General features: G+C 50.5%; 1 protein-coding gene across 9 annotated transcripts; it reads right to left on the reverse strand.

Annotated features, from left to right (window-relative positions):
- Positions 1-2,942: 2,942 nt before the first annotated feature.
- On the reverse strand, positions 2,943-24,953 carry CFAP300 (cilia and flagella associated protein 300). Of its 9 annotated transcripts, XM_046016677.1 has the most exons (9): positions 24,789-24,953; positions 24,131-24,212; positions 17,867-17,942; positions 12,908-13,074; positions 9,561-9,733; positions 4,845-4,911; positions 3,508-3,616; positions 3,307-3,415; positions 2,943-2,975 (listed from the first exon to the last, which is right to left on the reverse strand). In XM_046016677.1, the coding sequence occupies exons 1-9, from the start codon at positions 24,896-24,898 to the stop codon at positions 2,957-2,959; spliced, it is 912 nt and encodes a 303-aa protein (XP_045872633.1). In that variant the 5' UTR covers positions 24,899-24,953; the 3' UTR covers positions 2,943-2,956. The 9 variants fall into 9 exon arrangements, 7 of the variants coding, with proteins under 7 accessions (XP_045872633.1, XP_045872636.1, XP_045872634.1 ...); XR_006820038.1 differs by lacking the exon at positions 4,845-4,911; XM_046016680.1 differs by lacking the exon at positions 4,845-4,911 and having other exon boundaries at positions 2,943-3,415.
- Between the last annotated feature and the right edge of the window lie 2,896 nt (positions 24,954-27,849).

Raw genomic sequence — 27,849 nt, forward strand, 5'->3', positions numbered from 1 at the left:
GTAGCAGGCAATCCACTGACACTTGGAGAAAGACGGGTCCTGGCCGATTCCCTGGATAAGACCCCTGCAGGCAGCTGTTAGGGCCATCAGAGTCAGGTTTTCAAAGCTGCAATGACCGACCGAGGTTGGTCGAGCCTGCGGCTGGGACACGAATGACAGGGCAGGACAAGGGATTTCCCCTCCACGACCACAACTTCCTACCACAGTTCCTACTTCCCAGTCCTTGGTACCTCAAAGACGCAACACGTCATAATTCACCCCGTTGCTAACGTTTTGGGGGCCATATTTGATCTTATTCTGCTGAGCATTCCATCCTCACATACTTCAGGATGCCCAGAAAGGTTTCCCTCGCTAGTAGCTCAGACGGGGCAGCTCTGTGCTTCGACAACTATGATAATCTCTTTGATCTCTGGACTTTGGACTTTCTTCTCCCCAATTCATTACTGCCAGACTCATCTTTCCAGAATAGCATTTTCCTGATGCTACTGCTCTGCTCAGAAGTCTTTAACGACAGCTCTGTGTTGCCATCTCTTAGTTTTGTCCCCACAGCCCCCAGTGACCAGGTCAAGCTGCCTCCTCTGGGTCATTACACACAATTCCTGCCCAGCCTTCTCAGCTCCTGCTAGTCCCCCAAACCACCTGTGATTCAGACCTCTGCATGGTCTTTGCTCACGGGACCCCAGTGTCCCAAGTTCTCTGGTCTTCAGCCTAAGACACCTTAGACTGGTGCAGATTATACTCCAGTGAGCCTTCTTCCGTTGAGTAACGTTCGGAATTTCCGGAGAATGCTCTCGAGTCTCAGGAAATCGCTCTGTTGTTGCCAGGCCCCCAGCTTCCATTTCCACCTGGTGACAGCGGGCTCCAGGGCTGCTGCTATCCCGTGCCTGGGCTGGGGGGTCCAGTCGCGGCCAGGCTGGGGGTGTAGCCGCACCCAGTGTGGCCCTGTCAGGGTCAGAACAGTGTGTGGGACGGCCTGAGTGTGAGGATGCTCTGGGGACTTCCACCACCACCCCCGCCCTCCCCAAACCTGCAGTCACCCCTCCATGGCCAACTACTCCCCGTCCCCCGGGGAACAGACATCGAGTGTCCACTGAGCGGGAAGCACCGTGCCAGGCACAGGGGGCTCAGGGTGAGCCACAGGCAACCAAGTCCTGTTTTCATGACACCTTTTAAACAGCTACAAACATGTGAGGCGGGCAAATCCTTCTGTGTGTGCAAAGTGCGGCCACAGAGGTTCTCGGACACACAAGTGCGTCCTCTGCGTCCCCTGGGGCCAGAGCAGCGGACTCGCCCCCCCCCCCCCCGGCCCCCGACCTCCTGTACCCACTCGGCTCAAACCCGTAATAACAGAACCTGTGAAAAAGCAACTCTGACCTTAGGGAAGACGGTTTCTTACCTTTGTATGCAGGCAGTTTCACTCCTGATTTTTTCGTATTTCTTCCCTCACAAGTGAGAAGAGCCCAAACACACATAGAGGCCACGGGTCTTGGCGCCATCCTGAGCCCAGTGAGACGACTACCATATGTGATTCTCACAGGAACCTGTGAAGGAAAGCCCTACTGTCCCCGTTTTACAGATGAGGCAAGTCAGGCCTGAGCAATGACAGCGAGCTCAGTAACACCGCAAGCACGGGCGGGATCGAGGGCCCGGGCCGTCCGGTCGCCCGGCCCTAGCCCTGCCCTAGCGCCCTCTTGCCCTCAGTCCTGCTGATGTGCATGGTCGGGTCCTGAAGACGACGATCCCAGGATATCGGAGCCACAATCCTCAAAGGCCTCTGGAGCAGAGAGAGGACACTGGCCACCCCACAGGAGCCGTCCCCAGCGCGCGCTCTGGACCTGGACCCCGGGGCCTCCTGCTTCCCGCCCCCACGCCCCGCTCTGCAGGCGCTGACAGCCCGCCCGCTCCCCGCGCAGAAGCGGGCTTGCACGACCCGGCCCGCCCGCCAAGACTGCGGTGTCCCCAGAGGAAGCAGGACGCCGCCTGGCACCGCATGGGCTGGCCAACTGCGCGCCTAGGAGAGGGCCCCCAGGCTGCAGGGTCCGCGCGGGACGCAGCGGGGCTGGCGTGTTTAGGTCATTTTATTTCTCACCTGGTTTAAAAATACCTACAGATACTCGGAGCGTGTCTGGAAAATACTCGTTCAACCAACATGTAATGTGCCAAGAACTGCACGGGAAGAGAGACAAGGTCCGGAGCGCCCTACCCCAGCTGCCAACAGCTTTCCAGATCAATCCACAGGGACGAACCCCAGGTTGCAGTCCCTATCCTCACAGCACAGGAACCGGTTCCGGACGTGCCTCTCCCCAGAGCGTCCGCACGGCTGGCCTGCTCTTCACCACCTCGGATGCATGCCATTCACGTCTCTCTTCCTCCTTCACTCCTTCTCTTTCTTTCCAGATCCTATTTTTAAGGGTTCTCTACCCGCAACGTGGGGCTTGAACCTGTAGCCCCGAGATCAAGAGCCTGCTCCAAGGACCGAGGCAGCCAGACACCCCTCGTTGTTCTTTCCATTAAAAATCTTTTTTTTTTTTTTTAAAGATTTTATTTATTTGTCAGAGAGAGAGAGACGGAGAGAGAAAGATCACAAGCAGGCAGAGTGGCAGGCAGAGGCAGAGGGAGAAGCAGGCTCCCTGCCAAGCAAGGAGCCCGATATGGGACTCGATCCCAGGACGCTGGGATCATGACCTGAGCCGAAGGCAGCCACTTAACCAACTGAGCCACCCAGGCGTCCCTCCATTAAAAATCTTAAGTCACATATTCCTCCTACTAACGTAACGAGCGCACAGGAGGCGGCACCATGAGGGCCTGCTCTCTACTCGTCCAACCTGATACCATCAGGACGGCTGCGCGTGGGCGGCTCCCCTCTGAGCCATGGGGGAGGGGGTGGGGGGCACGGACGGAGGGACGGCTGCAGCTTTGTTGTGTGACGGCAGAGTTGGCGATGACTTTCACCACATTACTTTTTTATTGAGGATCTTAAGTGGGACAAATGAAGCAAAGGAATTGTGAGGCACTTCACAGCCCTAGAGATGTAAATCTTCAGGCCATGAAGAAGTGTAAGGAAATGAAACTCAGATTTAAAAAGCGAACTATTCATATTAATGATCAATAGAGTGATCTCAGGTTTCCCGCTACAATTTCAACCCACAACTAACTGGCTTCTAAAACAAAACACACGGAAAATTGAGGCCTTACGTGAATCTTAATGCAACAAAATGAACTAGATTTTTAGTTTTTTTAACTTTCTGTAAAAATTCTACGACGGTACTTGTGTTGACTGTGTTCGGGACAGAATTCGGTCCTTACATTACAGCTCCAGATCCGCGTACAGGAAGGCATCTTGGTATTCGTTTCCTTCTGCTCCAAGCAGGTTCTCTGTATTTTACTGGAATTAACTTGCAAAGTAAATGTTTACCTATAAATGGGTATTAAAATTAAAAATTGGTATATAAAACAGTATCAAAATAGAGACTCTGAAAGAAGAGTGTTAGGACATTTCCCCCACACCGTAAGAGTGGTATAAAACATGAACATGACGCTTGATCGGATCCACAATAAAGTAAGAGAAGGTCTGCTCATGACTCTTGGTCGAAGGATAGCACACGCCAGCGGAGTCCTGAAAGAGATAAAGCTACATTATAGATGACTTAGTCTGTGACGACATTTAAGTAATAGCCAACATATTTGACTATTCTATATTTTCTGTTAAAATGTCATGAAACATACATCAAATCTTTGACAGTAATTTAGTAAATAATTCCTATTTTAGGGGTGCCTGGGCGGCTCCATCTGTTAAGCATCTGCCTTCTGTTTGGGTCATGATCCCGAGGTCCTGGGATCAAGCCCCGTATTGGGTTCCCTGCTCTGTGGGGAGCCTGCTTCTCCCTCTCCTGGCTGTTCCCCATGCTTGTACTCTGTCAAATAAATAAATAAAATCTTTAAAAAAATAATTGCTATTTTGGGGCGCCTGGGTGGCTCAGTGGGTTAAAGCCTCTGCCTTCGGCTCAGGCCATGATTCCAGGGTCCTGGGATCAAGCCCCCCATCGGGCTCTCTGCTTCCCCCTTCCACTCTGCCTGCCTCTCTGCCTAGTTGTGATCTCTGTCTGTCAAATAAATAAATAAAATCTTAAAAAAATAATTGCTATTTTAAAATATCTATTGACAGGACAGTTTACTGTTTACTGTACATACATACTGTACCACACACATAATTCTTGATCTTAAGGATTTTATAGCCCCAAAGGAAATCTTATCTTTTGTAAAAGTGTTTTTAAAGTGTCATTATTGCAAAAGTTTTTATTTTGCAATATTCTATCTTTGCTTTCCTTCAGAATGTGTTCCTTCCCAACTATGAGAGAAGCAATTACGTTTCTCTTGTTTATCAACAAAAAGTGCCCTAGCCCAAGTCGGTAGCTGATACCCAATAGATGGTCAATAATATTTGTTAAGTGACTGAATAAAGGAACTTAGAAACTGCTTCAAGTATGCAAATAATCTTTGTAGGGCCCTAGACTTCAAGCATTTAGGGCCTTCTTACTTGCTTGCCATCTGCACTGTGGCTTGGAGCCTAGACAACCGTGTCCGACTCCATCCCACTCGCAGACACCGGTCGTGAATGCGTGAGGACAGTTATCAGCGGCGGACAACAGAAAGGACGGGGAGAAGTCCGGGTGACTCTCCGCAGAAAGCATACCTCATCAACCTTCACTTCTAACAAAGCACTAAAGACCTTCGCCTTCTCTCCCAGGTGTAACCTTGAGGGGGCTGTGCTCATGGCAGCTGAAACGGCCCTCTGAGTAACAAGCACTAAACTGATCGCCTGCGAGTCCCCCCTCCGCACTTACATACGCTGTGACTTTAAAGACTGAAGAAGTAATTTGTATTTTCTTGGTCTGAGGATTCTTCCGAACACTAAAATAGGGGGAAAAGGGTACATTTTAAATAAATACAGCAAGCACTGGCATGAGACACTTAAAATACTGGTCTGTGTTAGTATGCGGGTGCTTTTATTCATACATAACAAACAGATAACGTCCACGCAGACGGGTTTGAAACGGACGGCGTCTGCAGCTTCATCCAAGGACGGGGCAAGGTCACCCAGCCGTATGGCAGCAAATGGACCTGGATGGTTGGAGGTGTTGCGCTCTGATGATGAAAGGTCTCCCAGGCCAGAGAGAGCTACTAGAAAACGAGGAGCTGTTAGGAGTGGGATTGGAGCGTAGACAGCCGCACGGGGCAGGTACGCGCGCGTGCACTCTGGGTCTAACCACCTCGGCGCACGGGGCAGTTCGGCCCCCGAGGGACCGTTGCACGCTGGGCGGCACAGCCCCCGGGACATCGACGTGGGCAAGCCACAGTTCCCGTGAGGATTACCCGAGGACTGAGCGGGATGAAGAGCACTGTTAAATACGGATGACTCACTACCACGTGACAATCGTCCTCTCTCAGTCTCCGCGAGAAAGACCGCCTGTGGCATGTGTGGTGGGGGCCGCGCTGGGACACGGGGGATCAGCCACAGAGAGAGACTCAGGCGCGTGATCTTCGTGACACTTCACAGTCTGCCGAGCGCCCTTACGTACTGGACTTCGTGTGAAGGTCACACAGCTCGGGGGGCTGGGTTGGCACTATGCTACCAAGTTTATCGACGACAGAACCGGAGAAGTTAAGCAGGCATTTAAGGCATTTATTTCCGGAAGCACCGTCAGGTGACGCGGCATGCAGTCCTTCCCCTGCCCTCGCTGACACATGGCTCGCCTCACGCGGGACACGGTAGGTGCACCTAACAGAAGACATCTGTCGTCTTCACGTCAGGGGCCCAAGTCCTGCTTCTCCTTCCCTACGCGTGAAGAGTAACGGGGAGGGAGAGGGGTGGAGAGGGGAGGAGAAGGAAGGGGCGCGGGGTGGAGCGTGAGTGTGCATGTGAGTGTGTCAGCTTGTGCCCCTGCAAGTGGCCAGACTCCACTCATTTCTGGGTTCAAGGTTCTTAGGCAGTTTTTATCTTGAAAACATTCCACTCACATTTAAACCCAGGAGTCCTGGAATTAATTTCCTTGTACGGAAGTCACTCTCTTTGTAAAATCAGGCTCCGTGCCCGCGCAGAGCCCGACAGGGGCTTAAACGCGCGAGTCTGAGACGGACACTTTGAGATGGAGAGTTCTACGCTCAAGAGACTGAGCCGCCCCAGCGCCCCAACGTCATGTTCTTTTATTTCTCAAACGCTTAGCACAGACTGCTTAAAAACCGAAGATTTCACTCCAGACTCCGTGCTTACACAAGGGATGGCTGTAACCAGTACGTACAAAACGCTGACAGTGCACACAGCTATGGAACACCCGAACCAAAACACGACACAGCTACGGTCCTAACTGATTCTAAGTCTTGACCTGCAGGTGGTTCTAGGGGCAGAGACATAGAAAAATTCACTACACTGTAGGAACACCAGGGTTTGTCCGCTTTCCTGTATGTGAATCAGCCCAGTTTAAAACTATTACCCAAGAAGCCCCAAACAATCCCTTATAAAAGTTCATGCTTATCAAATAAACTTAGAAGAAAATTGAGTATTTAACAATCACTCAAACATACCAACATGCACCGTAACTGTGTTACTTACCAAAAAGGATCTACGATTGAACGTTATTAGAAGTTGGTTCCTAGCAGAAATAAACGGTATAATTCCGTTTTATTACCTCTGATGCTGTATTACTCGTTTAAAGTAGCGCTAAAATAATTTCTTATTTTTCACAGCTCAAGTAGGGCATCACCTGCCCGATATGGCCTCACCCACTAGGAGAGGAAGGGGCGACACCCACCCGCGCTCCAGGCCCGCAGCAGCCCCTCCCTCCAGGCCAGCAAGCTTTCAAGGGCGAGAACGTTATTTCCCTAGAGTCTGTCTGAAAGTGTGTTTATACTACTGGTTTAGAAATAAAGTAGTGAGCGGCTTCCTAAAATCCGTGATGCCCGTTTCGGAGGTGGGACCCCGCGCCGACCGCACACGCACTGCAGACCCGGCTCCAGCCCGCTCGTTTGGGGGAACAGGAGTTCCTCCGCGTCCTCACTGTCGGAAGCCGCAGTCCAAGCCCCTCAGTTCAAACCCCGCAGTGTCCCCTCTGGGGCAGACACACAGTCTAGAAAGCCTCTCCAAAGACTCTGACCAAGCATGTGTTTCATACTGGAAGCCAAAGAGGGAAACACAGCCTCAGTAACCACGCAAGGACTTCCGCGTCGACGTGCGGGAAATGGAGGAAACAACTGGTCACCGCTCTCTGACGGAATGGTGCTCAGGTGCCACCTATTATTTAGAACCACAATCCTTGAAGAGAAGGCATTTCCCAGGACATTTAACAAATGTTAATTTGTTATTACGGAGAAAGGAAAAACTACCTCGAGAATGTTTCGAGCCTTCCGTGGGAACCAGAGACCGCTAGCACCCGGCCCTGGGGTGCCCCTGTGGCACGACAGACGTGAGGCTCAACGGGCTTTTCCAGAGGGGACTGGTGGTGACGTTTCTCTGCTGGGACAGGGAGATGAGGTACAGCCACTACTGTGCATACAGTTAGAAAGACAGTAGACAGTCTCTGAAAAATGTGAAAACCCCCCAAAAGTCAAGGGAAGGAATGGGAGAAAACGAGTCTGTCTTTGGTACAAACAACCTGTTTGTATACGTGGCTCAGGAGTCTGAGATTACTGCCAGCACCTGGAGTTGCCACGCCCTCGGTAAGAGCCGTCGTGATCCAGGCTCTGTCCTCCCCTGAACCAAACGACAAGGCACCTGACCCGAGTCAGCACAACTCAAGTGAGAAAGGCCACAGGCGGTGTGAGGGGGAAGCAAACGGGCAGAGCTCTGAAGGGGCTGTGATCACTTCATCCATCCGACGGCCTGGTGTGGGCACTTCCGCCGTCGTAAGCCAGTATTTATTCTAATCTAAACTTTCTACCAAAGTTGCTTTGGGAAGACAATTCCACATCTCCTCCTCATTCAGCAACAAAACTCGTAAGCATGTTTAAACTCGGATCATCAAGAGAAATATTTAGTGGTTCTCTAGTAAGAGCGATGCCCTACCCGGGGAGCCAGGGTTGGAGACAGACTGCCGTTCTCTGCACCAGCCTCGCGGGCTCCATCCCATCCAGACTCCCCAGCTGCTCAGAGCTGCTCAGAGCCGCTCTGACAATCTCCCCTTTCGCACTTCTGGGGCCTTTACTGCAGTATCAAGAACTTCAAAGATCTGCCCACACAAAACTGAACACTTGATTTCATAACATTTTTACTTATAAAATATTTTAAACAATTCCTTTATGATATGTTAGTTTCTAATAACCTCCTTAAGGTCAAGGACTGTCTGATGCTCCTCTTGTCTCTCTGGAGCTTGGCTCCATACACAAAATTAACACCTGCCTTTTGCCTGCTAAAACGATTCTGTGGACTCAATTCCTATTCTTTCCGTAAGATGCTCTGTGTTTTGACTCCTAATTTGACGAGTGGCTGTCCCCCCCAGAGCCGTACGTGTTCTTAGCACCCAAGGAGCATGGGAGTGAGTCACGGGTGAGAATTCAGGGAAGGGGACGCTGGGGAAAATGTCAGTTTCTCAAGGTTGAGGGTCTGCAGTTATTTTTATTTCAAACAACCCCAGCAGAATCCCCGCCACCATGGCGCAGGGTGGTGAGGAATTCCTCGGTTCATGTGGCCAGTGGAGCCGAGCACGCTGTGGAGGCAGCAGGGTCCGTGCGAGTGTGTGTGTGCGTGTATGCGGCACGGGGCACGCTACCGGCTTTGACGTTTTCATGAGCTGCAAATGACAAGGACAGACTATTCGGGATGGAAGTATGTATATGTTTTTCTGAATTCTGTTTCAAACATAGCTCTTTTCGCCATCTTTATGTACGGATACAGTCACTTTTTCACAAAAATCAGAGACAAATTAAAGAAAAAAAATTTCTGCTTTTAAAACCAGGAAGCAAGACAACGAAATCATGCAGGTTGCTGCGCAGTCGTCAGGCACACGGAGTACGAGTGAGAACCGGGGTGATTATAAGCAACAGCCAAGAGTCCGATGAGGAGCTAATTTTGCTGATTTCCTGGAAAGTACAATTTCGTAACTAAACCCCGAGACCCTTTGCTTTCACTGTTCCTATCGCTTTAGCCTGTGAAGGTGAAGCAGGGTCTGCATCACTGAAAACCCAACCCGATGAAAGTAGAAACAAATGATTTATAAAGTTTTTACCCCAGTCTGATCTTTAAAAGGAAAAAAGCTCCCCAGCAGGATACCTCAAACAGACTGGGATTTGGACTGACATTGCGGCCAGATGGGAATCCTTTCCCCTCCTGGGAACCACAGTAACCCGTGAGTGTCAGCCTGGGAGCCGGACGGCTGCCGAGGGAGCCCCACACAGGCCCGGGGGCAGGCGCCGTGTGGTGGCCAGTCTGCCGGGGACACAGGGACAGGTGGGTGGCCGTGGGAGAGCCCCAGGGCGCCACACTCACACAGTCGGGAGCTAATGGGACCCCAGCAGATGCAGGTGAGCCTGCCGCCCACGACGTGCCCACTGCGCTCTGGCCACGTTACCTCACGAGATCTTTGTAGAGGAGCTTCGTGGTCTGCAGATACGGGGGAAGCACGTCCTCGTACTGACAAAGGGCTCCGCCCAGGCAGAGATGTTTGAAAAGACAGAACAGAAACTCCTCTCTGTCGGGTTGACTGAATATGTCATACTTCTCGGAGTCTTCCACGAGCAGCACCTACGGACGATAACATTCATCTTCATGATCTGAGATCTAACATGATCTGAGGTTCTAAGTCTTGTTTTCAAGAAGTTCCAATTCACTCATTTACAGCTAATCTTAGGCCTGTTTTGAGAAGCGAGCAGAACCACTGAAAGGAGTGATCTGTGAGACCCGCTCCGGCCCTCCCTCCTTTTAGCCCGATGTCCTGAGGCTCAGTGGAAGAGTAAAACGAGATCTAAGCGTTCTCCTCCCCTCTGCACCTTCGTACTCCTTTCTGTCCCTAGTGCTACTGCGCTGCTAGCGTGGACACACCAGGAAACTTCTGGGCAGTCAAGGAGCCCTAAGTAAGTGGACAAGCCTCTCCGTCCTGTAAGGCCTACAGCCTTTGCCTCAATCTGGGGGCCACCCCAGTGGTGGCCTCCTAATCCCCCCGGAGCGTGTGCCTGGCCTCCCCAGCCTGCGCACGCTTCTGCTTCCTGCCACCACCAGTCTATACCGACTCCTGCTCTCTGGAGACCCTGCCAGCTCCTTCAGCAAACAGCGGGACTGGTGAGATGGGGGTGATGTCTTTGTGCCGCGGGGCGGGACACAACTGCCTCGTCTGTTGACCTGGCAGCTACGCACGAGGGGTGAGTGTACAACACACCATACGTTTCTTCTACCGAATAATCGTCTACACCCGGGTCTCTAATGAATACTCATCACAAGGTCACCAGGCAAGAGGCGTTTAAAAAAACAGTCAAGTGCGTGGTGCTGTCCATGCGCAGGTGACTTAGCATGAGTTTGTGGAAGCTCATCTCCACCTTGAGAACACAGGTCCCCACGTGGGCTCCCGGGTGTCCCCCTGCAAGCAGCTACCCAAACATCTGGCTTAACCCCAGAGTGACGGGGCGCTCAGGAATGACGAAGTCACACACTCCTTGGGGAGCGCTCTCCTCACTGATCGGATGGGGCCGCGCACTCTGAAGATACAGGAGTGTGAGGACCCTGGGGACGCAGGGGACAGCAGTCCCCGATGCGCACGGCAGGCAGAGGCAGGGCCCCCTGAGGGCAGGCCAGCGGTGCCCAACCAGTCAGGCTGTGCCCCGCGCGGGGAAGCCCGTGGTTGTCCTGCGAGGGGCCGCGGGTGCTGCGGTGTCAGGCTCGGCCGAACTCGGAGGCCTGCGGTCCTGTTCTGCAGCCGGGGTGCAGCCGGGTCACACCCTCGCCGTGGCCGCCGGGCAGCGAGGAACGCGGCAGCCGCAGAGAGAGCGGAGTCGGCGCCACCTACTCCCAGAGAGGCCGGGGACAGACGCCTTGGCCCTGAGGCTCCCCGGAGCCGGGGCAGGTGCCTGGACTCCGAGGGGCGCGAGCGCCGGCAGAGCCCCAGGAGCGGACACCGGCGGGGCCCCACGCAAGCAGAGGCGGACGGGACCAGCCACCCCGCCGAGGCGCGTCGGCGCCGTGGTGGGAAGCGGAGAAGCCAGCCGCAGGGGCTCCGCCAGCCGTCCCCGCACCACCCCGCGCCCCTCTCCAGCCCGCGCGAGTTTGCGCTCGGGGGCTGCGTGCGGGAGGCCGGAGCAGACTCCCCCGGCTCACGCCCATCCGAACCCGCAAGACATGAGGCTCCGACTGCCCTTCTCCGGGGAGAATGACGCTCGTGAGCAGTAGTCCAGTCGTCCCGGAACCTCACTGAGCGCCAGGCACGGAGCTACACAACTCCTGCACCGTGCCGCCTTTACCCAAGAAGGCAGGCCAACCGTCCCGGGTACCAAGGGCGACCTGTGTCCCTTTGACACCAAAGGCCTAAACTTCAGGGCGTTGGTGGCTCAGTAGGTGAATCATCAGGCCAGGATCCCTGGTTCTCCCTCAGCGGGGAGCCTGCTTCTCCCTCTCCCTCTGACCCTTCTCCCCCTGCTTGTGCTCTCGCTCAAATAAACCAATAATCTTAAAAAACAAACAAACAACCAACCAACCCTGGGGCGCCTGGGTGGCTCAGTGGGTTAAGCCTCTGCCTTTGTCTCAGGTCATGATCTCAGGGTCCTGGGATCGAGTCCCGCATCGGGCTCTCTGCTCAGTGGGGAGCCTGCTTCCTCCTCTCTCTCTGCCTGCCTCTCTGCCTGCTTGTGATCTCTGTCTGTCAAATAAGCAAACAAAATCTTAAAAAAAAAAAACACCCTAATTTTTAACTACTTTGTAGTCTTTCTTCAAATTAAAACGACAATGACTAATACATTTCATCTTAACATTTCACACTTTTAAAAAAGTGCATTTAAATGCTTTCTCAACTCATTATCTCAGTAATTTCAGAAAGAAGGTAGAATGGGCAGTTTTTTTGTTTTTTTTTTTAATTTATTTAAGTACTCTCTATGCCCAACATGGGGCTCAAACCCATGAGCTTGAGATCAAGAGTCACAGGCTCTTCTCACTGAGCCAGCCAGGCGCTCCAAACGGGCATTTTTAAAAAGACTTATTCATTGTGGGGGAAGAGGCAGAGGGAGAATCTTGAGACTGCACTGTGCGTGAAGCCTGAGGCGGGACTCAGTCTCACAGCCCTGGGACCACCACTGGAGCGGCACCAAGAGTCGGACTAACCCACTAGCCTAACCCACTGCACCACCCAAAAGCCTTATCTCCCCTGCCTGGGCATTTTAATCTCTGTGTGGTGCAGATAAGATCTTCCCGGCCCTTGATATTGAGTGATTTGCCTACTGTTACTACTATCTGATGAATAATAACTCCGGAATTAGGTAAATAATCTAGGTCTTCTGATTCAAGTTCAAGTACACCTCTCACTAAAACAGAAATGAGTTATCAAATGGCTTTTTTGATCTCACCAGTGAGATCAAAGGATTTGTACTACAGGGATGTTTTTATATAGTCATGTGATATGTTAGGAGCCCCATACTGAGCAGGGGATCTCTTGACCCCAGCACCACTGACATGTCGGGTCAGAGAAGTCACCGTGGGGGCCATCCTGCACCTTGTATGGCGTCCAGCAGCATCTCTGGCCTGTAGGCATAAGTCAGTACCGTCTGGTTAAAAACTGAAATATACAAATAATTAAGTCGATAGCAAAAGTCCCATGAATGACTTGCTGATCATTACTGTTGATAAGAGATTATATATTTTAGGCAGGCAAAAGTTTTTGACATTAAGCATTTCCTGAAATAAAATTCCATTAGTGAAATTTTAAAAATCTGTACTTACTTTTCGTAACTCATCAGAAACAGGAAAGGGATCACAAAAAGAATCCAAACATTTGACAATATGTCCATTGTCTCGCACAACATCTTCATCATACAACCGGTTAAAAAACGACATGGAAAGCTGTGTACAAGGAACATTTATAGCTTCAATTTTTTTCACTTCAGTTCCTGAAAAATATTATTTTATAGAGATATAAAAATTAGTTTAGTATTCTCATTATTCCCAAAGTAAGTATCACAAATGCAGAAATTCTAAGTAGCCAAATATGATGTATATCCTCATATATTTAAAAGTTTAGGGATTTTATTAAGTTCTAATTTTGCAGTTTGTTCATTTTGATTAATCATTAAGTCTGTAACAAAACGTATTTCAGGCCTACATGAAGGATATGTAAATTAGAAAACACTTGAACACGAGATACATGTTTTGTGTAGGTGTTCTTACATCACTTTTAACCCATGTCAGAAGTGCCTATAAAAGCATAGGAACCACTTTGTGAAATGATTTTGCATTTGTATTATGTTCAATGCCTTATAATTCACATTACAAAAACTTTAGTTAATTTAAGTAATGGGTGTTTCTAAAGTCCTGAGGAGGTCTGGAAATTTTTTCTCTCCATTTAAAAATTTCTCCCTTGTGATCTCATTTACAGCGTTTATCATGAAAACTAGCTTTTCCCAGTCAAGGTAAGCTTCAGACCAGGCCCTGGTGGAGTCATCGCAAGGCTGGAACTAGAGAAATCTGCAACCACAGTGTTTTGTCTATTTTCCTCTTGTAGCTGTAGTTCTCCCCCCTCCACACCCTCCCCCGCCCCAAGCTGATTCCTGAATGTGTCCTTTAGGAACGGATTTTCCATTATTAAAGGTTGTTCTCAATTACAGAAAGACACAGAGATTAAAATGAATATTTTTATTATCGTCTCAGTGAATCACTGTTTTTCTTTTTTTTCTTTTTTAAAGATTTTATTTGACAGAGATCACAGGCAGGCAGAGAGGCAGGAAGGAAATAGGCTCCCCGCTGAGCAGAGAGCCCATTGCGGGGCTCAATTCCCAGGACGCTGGGATCATGACCCGAGCTGAAGGTAGAGGCTCTAACCCACGGAGCCCCCCAGACGCCCCCATTGTTCTGTCTTTCACGTGCAAGTCCACACACCCTCAGCCATAAAGGGGTGGTGCTCTTCTTTGCAGGTGCTCCCTCGAACAGCCTACCCTGGCGGGGGAGCCCTCTGTCCTCCCTCTCCCTGATACACGTGCTTCATCTCCGACGCAAGCAGGAGCCTGAGCTTGAGAAGAGTAGTGCTGGCGAGTACTGCACTTCCTCCTCGGCCGGGGGCCCGGAGTCAGGCCAGGACCTGCTGCCTCGTTCCGGTCCTGAGCTGGGCTTGTGGGAGGCACGATGGGTCTCTGGAGACAGGAACTGTGTCTGAGCAGGAGCACATGGATCCAGGCTTCAGAGAGGGGCTGGTGGCCAGTGGAGCAGGGGCCAACATTGGGCAACAGGCCATGTTCATCAACATGTCCTAGCTCTGATGGGGCAAGTGGAAGGAGGGCTTGGACGGCGAGAAACATCATTAAATTCAAAGCACTTGGTCAGAAGCAGAGAAATAGCATTCGCTATGGACTGAATTATATCCCTCCAAAAACATATTGTAGTCCTAACACCCAAGCGCAACGGTATTTTGAGACGGGGGCTTTGGGTGGGGTCCGAGCTTCATCACCTGAATTTTGAAGGGATTTTGCAATTCAGTGCACAGCATTCTGCCTCCCCCGCCCCAACTCACGTGTTTCTCACATGCAAAACACACTTACCCTAACGGCCCGCACAGTCTTACCTCATTCTCGCACCAAGCCTAAAGTCCAGAGTCCAAAGTCTCCCCTACAGATCCCCTACAGATATGGGCGAGACTGGACAGTCAGTCATCCCAGAGCAAAATTCCTCTTCAGCTAGGAACCTGCGAAACCAGACAAGTTACATGCTTCCAAATACGACGGGGAGACAAGGAACAGACACGTCCATTCCCAAAGAGGAGAAGCAGAAACAATGGGGGTGATGGTCCCAAGCAAGCCCGAAACCTGGCAAGGGAAATTTCCCGACATTTTTAAGCCTCGAGAATACTCCCCTTTGGCTCAATGCTCTGCCCTCCCGACATGCTGGGGACGGTGGCTCAGCCTCTGAGGTGTCCCCCTCTGCTTGTTCCTGGCACTGAGGCTGGCCCTGAGGGCCTGAGCTGCCTTTCAGTCCTTCTCTGCTCCTGCAGAACAGCCGTGTCTGCAGCCACGCAGCTCTCTGGTCTGGTCCTGTAGGATCTACGGTCTGCCCGGTCGCTCACACTGGCAGCGTCTTTTCGGTCACCACCCCACCCCGATCCGGCGCTTCTGCTGGAGTGGCTGGGTGAGTCCCAGTTACATGCACTCTCTCCGTGTCACACGGTCATCCGGGTGCCTCTGTTCTCTCCAGACGAATCCCTCTCTCTCTCTTTTTTAGCACTATGAAAAGGCTGAGGATATTCCAAATCTTCAAGCTCTGGTTCCTCCTTAACAATTCCTTCTTCAACCCATCTTTTTCCTTTCTTGCTGTATTAGAAACATCCAGGAAGAACCAGGCAGCTCCCACACCACCTGGTTTAGAGATCTCAGCTGCACACACAATTTTATCGCTTCCAAGCTCTTCCTTCCGCAAAACACGACATCATCATCCAGCCAAGGTCTCGGCCATTCTGTCTTTCTATGGGCTGTCTTTCCTCCTGTTTCTGATACAAGGTCCTCATTTCTGCACGACACCTCACCGGAGTCAAGCTTCCCGTCCATATATCTGGGCTCAGAGGCACTCAAAGCCTCCCAACCGATCCCCACTGCACACTTTCAAATAATCCTCTTCCAAAGGCCTCATCTCCAAATGCTGTAACGCTGGGGGTTAGAGCTTAACACAAGGATTTGGAGGGGACATAATTCAGTCCACAGCACATGCTGTCGGTCATGTAGGAATACAGTAAACTTCCGTCTCCAGCGTTTGCAAGATCCGTACTGCGCACGAAGTGAAGAATGTATTCCCCCCGCCCACCGATACCAGCATTAACATACACAGGGGGGTTCCTGTTTATTTTTTGCTTTTCTGGCAGCGCTTGTCTCAAACCTGAAACGGCAGAGGCAGGAGTGCAGAGGATCCGCAAGGCTGGGGCCCGGCTCCGACTCTCAGTTCTGCTGAGCCCAGCCAGCCCTAAGACGGTGCCGATGACTGAGCTCCCGAATCCGACCCTCCGTTTGTGAAACAGGGATTTATAATAACAATAACACCTCTCAGGCTTGTTTTGGGAATTAAAGGAGGGAACACCTGTAATGCCCTTCACTGAGCACAGAGGACGCATCCATTATGTGTCAGCCTGCAAAGGGCTCAGCGTGTCCGTGTGCAGAAATGGTTCGCCCGCTAGAAGAATGTCTCTCTCACGTTGAAAAGGTGTTTATTCTGCTTCTAAAGGCCCGCAGAGGAAAAAGAGGGAAGATGGTCCATGACTCAGAGAAAGAGAAGCTGGCAGAAGGTCCAGAAGGTCCCTCGCGAACGCCTGGAGACTTCTGCCTGGGACTCGGAACGCTGCGTCCCCGGCCACTTGGCGGAGGCCCTCTAATTGGTTCTGCCACGCACGTGTGGAATTTCAGGAGCGCTCCGTCCACAGGGCCTTTGCTAAACTCGGACCAAAGTCGGTACTTTGAAGTTTGGTACTTCACGTTCTGTGAAGGCTCTACCAGTTCAGGGGAAGGTTGACTTTTTTCTAAACGAAGCTTATTTTATAAAGGAATCGACTGAAGTTACGCCAAACACGTTTTATAAACACTGTGGCATGTGCCCCTGACAGTTTCCTTTTGAAGATGCTGAACCAGGGGGTACATCTGCTCGGGTAGTTTGACTGTACTGCTCTTAAGATCACACTGTACCAGCTTTTTACTTTATTAATTTTGCAGTGGTCTTTAGCCAAAAGCAATAAAATGTGACCCACGAATTCTAACACCATGAACCATTGGTCACCTTGGTCTTGACTAATACTTTAAGTAATTTTTGTGTAATACTAGAATTCCATGAACACGCAACATACGAATTTACCAAAACAACTCATCTCATTTAAAATCCACTTACGTTTTTCTCGAGCACAGAGCCACAATACTAACCAGATTTTCCTCCTAAAAGGAACAACAATTTGTTCTATTGTTAAAACACCTCAATCTAAAATTTGAAATATACTGTTCATGTTTTTGTTTTTAGAATAGCCTTTTCTATTAACTCTGGTTAATTCCTTGGCTGAGAGCTATTTAAGCGACGCGAGGGTTATTAAGTGTTTGGGTAATTTGACGATGACGATGACGATGATGCATGGTCGATCCCTGGACCCAGAGATCGCGACCTGAGCCCAAATCTAGAGTTGGACGCTCAACCGACTCAGCCGCCCAGGCACCCCTGGGTGATTTTCTTGAAAGATCTCTAGCTATGTTTCAAGGTACTACGAAATTATTACGTATATAAAGTTCTCTTTGTGAGAATTTAAGACTCTCTTCCGCAGCTGTATGTATTGCTTTAGGAATGCTTCGTGGCAGCTGCTTCCTTGGTCCCCAAAGATGGGGCGGCAGCACCCTCACATCAGTAGAATCTTCCGTGATGCCCTTGTCCTCTTGCTGCTGAACTACTGCACTGGTCTGTCCATGTCGGCCAGTTTCTGGAGTTCCCCTCACCGTTCCCTGCATCTCGCAGAGTCCACAGAAGGCGCAAGAACTACTTCCGCAGTGAATGCAAAGAGAGAATGAGACTTGTGTGTCGGGCCAGGACAGGAGCAAGGACTCCCTGGAGACCGTGACGTGAGCAAACCAGCCCGTCATTACTTACAGTGTGGACGCGGATAATGAAATGCCTGAGTAAAACTGTGTCACAATAATAAAGCAGTCATCTGAAAAGATGACGGCAAGTTTTATTTACCTAATGTGATCCACTGTCCAGAAGAATCTGAAAGTAACTTCAAATTGGGAATAACATTTGGGTCTTTGAAGAAAGCCTGAAAGACAAATTTGAGGGAAGCCGGTTAGATAATTTATTACGAACAGTAGCAAGAATTAACTTCTAAAATGACTATAATAAAATCTCATTTAAGTCAAATTGGGGAGGACAATTTTAAATGGGTAAAATGTCTAATAAATCTAATAAAGAAATGAAGTTTTGTTAACTTCAGGTTGTTACCTTCAAGTATGAACAACGCTGTATGTCCAAGTACGGGTATCTCTGGGACTTAATAAATACAAACTAACGATTTCCAGTGAAAAGCAGGAGGTTATATATATGTCTTCAATCTTCAATTTTGTTTTCCAGGTAATTTAGGAATTGCTACTCCCACTCCCCCCAACTACAGCTAAATCTAAAAGTCATCAGCAACTGAATTCTATCCAAGGGACACACAGAAAAGTGACAGCTTTGACCTTCTAACCTCATCAGACCATCCCTGCTTCTGACTCTGGTCACACTGAGCCTCTACTTTCCTTGAATGGGATGTCCCTTCCTTTCTCACAGACTTTAAACTTGCTAATTTCTCCCCTTTAAGAAAGAGTCTTTTCAGTGTCACGCTGGAAGCAAGTCAGGACAGCCTGAGTGCTCAACTTTCAGGAGTCTTTGTTTGCTGGTTTTTAAACCATTGACCTTGTAGGTCTAGTCACAAATTGCAGTCTTGATGTAGTGCAGATTTAAATGGGTGAGTATTTTGATTTAATGCAGCAGGAAGAGACTACAGAGATTTAATGCAGCAGGAAGAGACTACAGAGATTTAAGCAAGGAAAGCTTGACTCGTCCTGTTTCTCGCAGCTCACTCTGGCAGCAGCTGGAGAATGACCTGAAGGGCTCTGCGGAGAGCAGTGTGGAGGGAAGGCACTGCTGAGACCCAAGGCAGAAGGGGGCGGGTAGGGAGGTGGAGAAGGGAGTGGACTCAGTGACTGTACAGGAGCGCGGGGCAAAGAGAGGAGAAGCCACAGATGCCCGGGCAGTTTCTTCATGAATGTCATTTCCAGGCAGAATGAGGGTTATTTAAGGAGAAAGGGAACGGTGACGAGGACCAGGTGTGCAGCGTGCAGACTAATAAAACCAGTGTGAACGCCGACATCACGCAAGGCAGAAATTCCTCTTTCCATGGCGTTGACGTTCTAGCGGTGGAGGGATAAAGTGAACACCTCACAGGTGTCATATATGGCCACTTACAAAACAGTAACTTTGGACTGGAAGAAATTATGCTGAGCGAAATAAGTCAAGCAGAGAGAGTCAAGTATCATATGGTCTCACTTATTTGTGGAGCATAACAAATAACATGGAGGACATGGGGAGATGGAGAGGAGAGGGAGTTGAGGGAAACTGGAAGGGGAGATGAACCATGAGAGACTATGGACTCTGAAAAACAACCAGAGGGTTATGAAGGGGCGGCGGGAGGGGGTGGGGTGGGGTGGGAGGTTGAGGAACCAGGTGGTGGGTAATAGGGAGGGCACGTACTGCATGGAGCACTGGGTGTGATGCCAAAACAATGAACACTGTTATGCTGTAAATAAGCAAATAAAAATAAATAAATTAATTAAAAAAAAAAAAGAGTAACTTTTCCCCAAAACTACTTCCCAGAAAAAAAAGCAAGTTGTCCTGTGACTTTATAAAGTCTTACAAGCTAAAGAGCATTTATGCAATTAACTTACTTTGTGTAATATACATTTTGAAAAGAAACATAACCTGGAATTAAGCTCAATTAATACTGATTTTTAATGTTTTTTAGATGTCTTCTGGAAAAAATCAGTAAAAGGGAAATTTAATTCAGATTTAGTAATTATTCCTAGGGGGAAAGAATATCAACTCAATCTTTTTAGTATCGACTTAAAACTGAATTTTCTAGGCCATTGTAATGGAAGCAGTCTAAGGGAGCTGTAGTGAATTGACCCAAGGCAGGTGAGTCCTTCTAAAGGCCCCTCAAGTAAAGCAACATGATAGCTGTTATGTTGTTGGGGCTAATTATGCACCTAAAGAATAAAACCAAAAACACCAAAAAGCCCTGCCCTAATATACATAAATGACATCTTGGGTTTGTTACAGAATTTCCAGGGCGGCAGCAGATGGGACTGTCTCAACATCAGGGAAGCTGCTGTGCTCTGGAAATACAGGAGGTGATGCCCAAACCAGTCACACTGGAAATAACGACACGGACGGCCGAGTGCATGTAGAGATTAGAATAAACTTGTTTCATAAGATGTGACAGTGGGAAAAGTATTTCTAAATTAATATAGTCTTTTACAGAACATAGATTTTTCAAGGTACATCTATCATATGCCACCCGTAGGAAATGGACATAGATTCTTGACTCTGTTATCTGTCCTGCAGATTGCTGGCTTCTCAGCCACTATCCATTCTCTTCGTCCTTAAGGAATGCAATTTTATTTGGGACAGCACTGTGCTCAGCTCGAAGCCTGCCCTCCTCGCTCCAGGGGCACAAGGCCATGAGGTGTGAGCAGACCTTGAGAAAGCGGTCTAACTCGCTTCCCTGCTCTACGTGGAAGAGTCCCCTCCGCACCCTTCATCCCACGGGGACGCCACACCGCACATCGAGCCTGGACCTCTCTCTTGAGACTCGAAGCAGGATCTTAGATTCAACAATCCAGGGTATTGCCACTTCCGTGCATTTCCAGATCAGAATGCCCGAAACTGAACTCAGTTTTCTTGTTTATTCTTTTACATTTTCTGCGGCTTTAATGGCATCATCTACCACCCAGTCAACTCAGTCAGAAACGTGTTCATCCTTTGCAACCCCCCGTCCCCACCTTATCCTCAACAGCCCAAGTCCTTGCAACTGCCTTCCTCCGAAGCATCTCTCAGGCCATCCCCGTGCTGCTGTGGCGCTCTACTGCCTGCGGGAGAAGCTGCCAGGCCCGCCTCATTGCGGCCAGACTCAGTCCTAACAAGCTACCCTCCCAGCTCTGCCAAGGTGACGGCAGGATTGTGAACGAGTGTTACTGGCTTCCGGAAAGCCTCTGGGCAACTCCTCGTTAGCCAGATAAAGCCCACACTCCTCTGCGCGGCACAGGTCGTCTAACGAGCCCTCCCACCCAGCTCCATTATCCCCCACACTGTCCACCTAACAAACTCCTACCCATCTTTCAGGGCCCATCTCAAGGATCTTGTCTTGTAAACCCTCCTCAGAGCGCCTCCGTGGAAACCAAACCAATACCAAGACGGCCTTCTCTTTTGTGCCACCAGGGAGGCTGCATCCCGGCCTGGGCCATGGGCCACCTGCCTTCTCGCTCTCAGCGCCAGCCTGGACCGCTTCCCTCTCTTGCATGGTGTCTTTTTCCTCCGTACAGATCCAGAGACCACGGAAATGCTAGTGGGGGGAATGATTCCTCCCTTCCTTCCAGCTCTTTACTCTCTCACAAATGAACTTTGGGAACATAAATTTGTTTTTGTTTTTCTAAAGATTTTATTTATTTATTTGACAGACAGAGAGATCACAAGTAGGCAGAGAGGCAGGCAGAGAGAGAGGAGGAAGCAGGCTCCCCGCTGAGCAGAGAGCCGGTTGCGAGGCTCGATCCCAGGACCCTGAGATCATGACCTGAGCCGAAGGCACAGGCTTAACCCACTGAGCCCCCCAGGCGCCCCCATAAATTTGTTTTTAAAATTGAAAGGGAACATTTTGAATCTGGAACTGTAGGTTTAAGCAATACCCTTTGTTCAGTTACGAGCGTTTGTAGAAGAAATGGCATGGAAGCTTGTGTCACGAGGCCCCTGGGTCTTCCCATTTGCTGGGCATTCCTGCACAAATTATTCAACCATTTTGAGCCTCCGTTTTCTAAGCTGTAAAATGGGGGTCAAAATCCCGAATTTACTAGACTGTTGTAAGATTAGTGACAAATGTCTAAGAAGCGCTGAAACTCAATCTGACACCCACGAGTCACTACTGCTACAGAGAAACACTTTGTGGGGCGCTGGGGGGGCTCCATCAGTTAGATGTCTGCCTTCGGCTCCGTTCATGATCCCGCGGTCCTGGGATACGGCCCTGAGATGGAGTCCAGCGCTGTGGGCTCCCTGTCCAGCGGGGTGTCTGCCTCTGCCCCTCCTTCCACCCCTCCCTCTGCTTGTGCTTATGCACTCACCCGCTCTCTCAAACAAAAGCGTTAAAAAAAAAAGGAAAAACACTTTGTAAGGTAGTAAACAAATATTAATAATATTACTTATTACGAGCCAAGCATTTTGCTGATATATTACTTCCCTTAATCTTTTTTTTTTAAGATTTCATTTTTTAAGTCCTCTCTACGCCCAGCATGGGGCTTGAACTCACAGCCCTGATATCAAGCACGTCGTACGGCCTGACCCAGCCAGGTGCCCCAATCTCCTTTAATCTTCTTTATAAGCCATCAGATACTCAGCATTATTTTCATACTCAAAAGTATTTATGTGCCAAGCACTGGGATCATTTTGCAGAACAGCAACGGAAGCTCAGGTGGTGAAGGGACGGGCCGGGTCACAGAGCTAGGCCGTGGCAGTGGCGGGATCTGAACAGACAGCTAGAGGCCAAATCAGGGGAGGATCTGGGTCTCCTCTGGCCCTAAGCTTACACAGCTTTAGGAACTCTCAGAATACAAACGTGTCTATCTTAGAAAATGTTCAGAAGCACAGGACTATGGGACATGCTGCTAGATCCCTCTGAGTTCCTTGGAAAGGCCTTCCTGGCCAGCGAGGAGGCCCGAGGGTTCATGAGCTTCAGAGCGGATTCCCTCCCCAGCCACAGTCTGAGCCACTATGCTTCCCGGCCTCCAATTCAGTTATGTGAGTAAAAATTATGATTCTCTAGGTACATTTCTTTGAACTGAAATATGGGGATATTTATAAACATGAAGATCTTGAAATTTAGAAAAAAAATAGCCTGGTATTATGAAAATCTGTTGTGCTTTATGGATAAATTTTGAATCTGTTGAAGGATTCTGTGTCTGTTGAACAGCCCTAATTTATTTTGTGCCTTCCTCCATGAAGTTTTTCCTGACACCAAGGCCCCTCCATTAGGTGATGCTTCTGTGTGGAAGGCACCACCTATCCTCCACTGTAGCAATTATTTCACTGTGTTGCAGAGAATTTTTCACATTTCCAGCTTCGGTGCCTTGCAAGTTGGGACCAGGTCTCTCTGTCTTCTCAACATCGTCCGGCAGGAAACTAGTTAAGCATTCGACAAGCATTTATTGAATAGATGATTCATACGGAAATTTCTGTAGCACTTGAACTCAGTGACTCACAGTCCTGATTTTAAAAATCTCTATCAGTTTGAAAGCCAGTGCTGGTATGAATGAAAAATCTAGCCATAACTTGAGAAATGTCACGTGGTCATAACAGAATTATGCCTCTTCAGGAAAGGGAAAGACGTTTGACCACCTTACCCTGTATCAAGGGTTGAGAAGTGCCCGTCCCCACCCCCCATCTCTGTCCTCGCTGGAGCCTCAGAACGAGGCTGTACTTTTTTTTTTTTTAAAGATTTTTTAAAAAATTCATTTATTTGACAGATCACAAGCAGGTAGAGAGAGCAAGCGGGGACGCAGGCTCCCCTCCAAGCAGAGAGCCCGATGCGGGGTTCGATCCCAGGACCCTGAGATCATGACCTGAGTCAAAGGTAGAGGCTTCACCCACTGAGCGCCCCAGGCGCCCACGAGGCTGTCCTTATTTGGAAAGAGATTACACTGGGCAGGGTGGTCCTTCGGCCCGTGGCCAGTCCTGCACAAAGAGCCGAGGGGTCCGGACACCTGGAGGGACCGCAGGGAGCAGCAGCCCCTGCAGCCGGTGGGAGGAGGGCCGCCCCCACCGACAGCTGGATCCCGCACCTGCCGGACACGCTGCCCCTGCTCGCTCTGGGGCCCTCACCTGGCCAAGGTGGACGGCAGGCCCCTCTCCTCCCCACGCGCACGCGCGCGGGAGACAACCTGCTGGCGGTGTCCTGCTGTGCGCGCCCCCGCAGCCCCCCCACCGCGCACCGCAGCCGCCGCAGCCCCCGCGTGGCGCGGCCTGAGCACCCTGTCCCATGTGCCTGCGGGTCTAACGACGGCCCCAGGACTCCTGCGGTCGGGCAGCTCCCCTTCCCCACCCGGTCACCTCTGCCGGCCTGCTGGGGGGCCGGGAGTACCCCCGCGGTGAGCTCCCCAGTGGCCAGCCCGGGCCCGGCCGCCCAGGACCCCCTACCCTCACACCAACCATGACGAAGTCATCCTTGCGGTACGCCTGGAACGTCTGGTCGAAGCCGAACGCCTGCGCCGTCACTCTGCCCAGCATGGACCTGCGGGGGAGGGGGCGGTCAGCGCGGGCTCGGGGCGGTGGGAGGGGCCAGCTCGGGGCGTGGCCAGAGGGGGCGGGACCGCCAGCGCGGGGCGCGGTCAACCTGGGGGAGGGGCCAGCAAGGGCTCGGGGCCGAAGAGAGGGTCAGCGAGGGCGCGGGGCGGGAGGGGGCGGGAGGGGGCGGGAGGAAGCCCGCGGCCGGGTCGGAGCCGGAGCGGGAGCGGAGGGATGGGGGTGGGACGGGGGTGGGATGGGGGTGGGGTGGTCAGCGCGGAGCGAGAGGGGCCGGATCACCGTGAGGCGGTGCGAAGGGAAGGGCCGGAGCGGGAAGGGGCGGGATCAGCCCGGGGGAGGGGCCAGCGCGGGCGCTGGGGGCGGGAACGGCCGGGGCCAGCGTGCGGCTGGACCCCGAGCGGGAGAGGAGGGATGGGGGTGGAGGGCGTCAGCGCGGGGCGGTCGGCGAGGCGCGCTCCCGGCACGCCCCCCGACCCCCTTCCCAGCGGAGGCGGCGCTGCGCGCGGTTCGGACCCCGCCGCCGGGCACAGGGGCTCGTCCAGCCCTGCCCTGGGCCTCTCACCACTGGCGGAGCCGGCTGGTGGTCTCCGGGGTGCTCAGACACTGGAAGGTTTTCTGAGGCAGGAATCTGAAGTAGTAGCCGCCCAAGTCCCCCGGCTCCCCGGCCGCCATCGCCCACCTCGCTCAGCGGAAGTGGGGCCCGTTTCCAAGGAGACGCGGAGGCCAGGCGTCGCCCCGGGCGGCAGGGGCGGGGCTACGCGGATCTCGCGGCGAGGAAGTCGAGCTCGCGGCAGGGAGGGGGTGGAGGAGTGGGGGCGTGGGGGCGGGGTCACGGGCCTGCTCGGGCGCAGGAGGCCAGGTTCGCGGTGGGGCGGGGCCGACGGAGGAGGCCGGGAACGTGGTGAGGGCGGGGCGAGACGGAGGTGGGGCCAGGCACGGCCGGCGCGAGGTCGGGGGGCGGGGCCACGCGGAAAAGTGCAGCTGGCGGCAGGGGCCGGGCCAGGCGGAGAAGGGTACACCCCCCGCCCCCTTCCCCTGGCGTCCTGCAGCCCCGCGCTCTGGTTCCTGCTCCTGCTGGGGCGCGGCGGTCCTGGGAGAGAGGGGTGCAGGTGCTTTCTTGCCGAGATGGACTCCTAATCAGAATTACTCAGCATAGGTTGATTTCCTAACCCGAAGCCTGCTATCTCAGTTTTCTGGTTCAGCTGCATGACTCAGACATTTCTGAAGACATTATTTTGAGTTAATTAGGTTTATTTTGGAAGACACAAGTCTGTATGACTAGTTGGAAAACTATTCTCTTTTACCATTTGGCTCTTGTTCTTTTCGATTTACATCTGAAGGCTAAAAGACTTTTCCATACACACTCCAGTAGGGAGTGCTGGTTGATACAAGTACACGCTTCTTTATACTGTTTATTTTAAAAAAATTTTTCATTTTTAAGTAATCGTTATACCCAGCCTACAGCTTGAACTCAGAGCCGTGATACTGGGTCCCATCGCTTTACCAGCTGAGCCACAGGCACCCGAAACAAACACCTAGTTTCTAAACTAACTTTTCTCTCCATAGGTTTTGTTGTTGCGTCTAACAGCGGTGTATCTGGACCTACGATGGTTCGACTGAACCGTTTCTCGACTTTGGGAGGGTGTGAAGGCAATACTGATTCAGTAGGAGCTAGGCGGGTGGAATTCTAAGTTTTGGTCTTTCCTGAACTAGTGCCGTCCCATCAGCTACGTCAGCCATGCGATCACGAGGGCGAAGAGCCCCTAAGCTCACCCGCAGTGTGAATGCGTCCTCCCTGTCGCTGTCCCAACAGTGTCTGTCTATGCGAGATGCTCAGCAACTTGGTGTAGGCTGCAGGGTGCTGAGCTGTGATGCTCAGTGGGCCACATGCAGCAAATGCGTTTCTGACTCCTGACATTTCCAGTTTATAATGGGCTTGTTGAGATGGAATCCCACTGTAAGTTGAGGCAGATGTGCGTTATTTTGTTACTGATTACTGTCCATTGCATGACAATGCCCACCGCTGACACTTTTCGGTTTACAGTGTGAAACTATTTTGAAAGCAGATATGAACATTTGGGGGCCTGTTTTTTTTTTTAACGAACTCACCCTTATTCCTTTTGGAAATATATATAACATTGGAAGAACTGGCCATAGGGCCTAAGTAGGTCTTGCTGTACTGGACACTGCCAAAACATTTTCTAAAGGAGATGAATTTACACTCCAACCAGCTGGCATCAAATTTCCAGTTGTTCTACATTCTTGCCAACACATAGCATTAGTTTTTAAAAATTTTAGGCTCTCTGCTGAGGTTATATTTCTCGCTGTGATTTTGAATTTGGGTTTCCTTGATAGTTGTTGTCGAGCAATTTTTTTAATAGACATATTGGCCATTTGAATATTTTCTTTAATGATGTATTTAAGTGTTTTGTCCATGAAGCATTGCCCATATTTTTAAAATTTATTTTTAGAAAGTGCTTAGTCTGGATGTAAGTCCATTGCCAACTATATGTGTTGCAAATATTTTTCTTTTAAGTAAGCTCTAAGCCCAGTGTGGGGCTTGAACTCATGACCTCAAAATCGAGAGTAGTATACGCTTCCAACTGGGCCAGCCAGGTACTCCTCAAATATTTTCACTTTTGTCTATAGCTTGCTTATAACTGTGATACTCACAAGTTCAAATTTTAATGAAGTACAAATAATTCTTTTGTACAATTTTTTTTGCCTACACAGAATTATGGCAAGTTTCACATTTATGTTTATGATCCATCTCAAAATATTTTTTAAAACTCATTTTTCCCCCATATGGTTACCCAGTTGACCTAGCTCTACATGTATTTTTTAAGTTTCCTTCTGTTTTTATGACTGAGTAATACTCTATTGTACATAGGTCCCAAATCTGTTGTTTCCCCCAGGATTAGGGTTCCGATTAGGACCAGAGCATGGGTTAAGGTTAGAGTTAGGGCAGGGTGAGGGTTGAGGTCTTTTGGCCTGCACTACAGAGACCTCTCCAGAGCGATAAGTTTAAGGTTAGGGTTAGGGGTTACTGGTTACGTAAGGGGTTAGTGGTACGTGAAGTTTTAGGGTCAGGGTTGAGGTTACGGTTAGGATTAGGGTTGGCATCCTTGGCATCCTGCCCTCAGAGACGTCTCCAGAGAGTAAAGCGTCAGCCTTCTCCAGGTGAGAATAAACACGGCAAGTGCCCACCGTGCTGGGGTAAAGAGGGGCTTTGGCACTGTGAATGCTTAAGTGGATCTTCAGTTGGTCCTTCTGGTCCGATCTCTACCTTTTACATCTATTTTCGGAAATACTACAAATTCCCTTTTTAAAGTTTTTATTTGAATTCTGATTAGTTAACATACAGTGAAATGTTAATTTCACTTCCATGCATCACTCAGCATGACAGGTGCCCTCCTTCGTCCCCCATGTCCCTTCCCTCTGTCACCAGCAGCAAGCCTGTTCTCTGTAGTTCAGAGTCTGTTTCTTGGTTTGCCTTGCTATCTCTTCTCCCTTTGCTCGTTTGTTTTGTTTCTTAAATTCCACATATGCGGGGCACCTGGGTGGCTCAGTCAGTTACATGTCCTTGGGCTCAGGTCGTGATCTCAGGGTCCTGGGATTGAGCC

Source organism: Meles meles, chromosome 8 (genome assembly GCF_922984935.1).
Source record: "Meles meles chromosome 8, mMelMel3.1 paternal haplotype, whole genome shotgun sequence".
Taxonomy (NCBI): Eukaryota; Metazoa; Chordata; class Mammalia; order Carnivora; family Mustelidae; genus Meles; species Meles meles.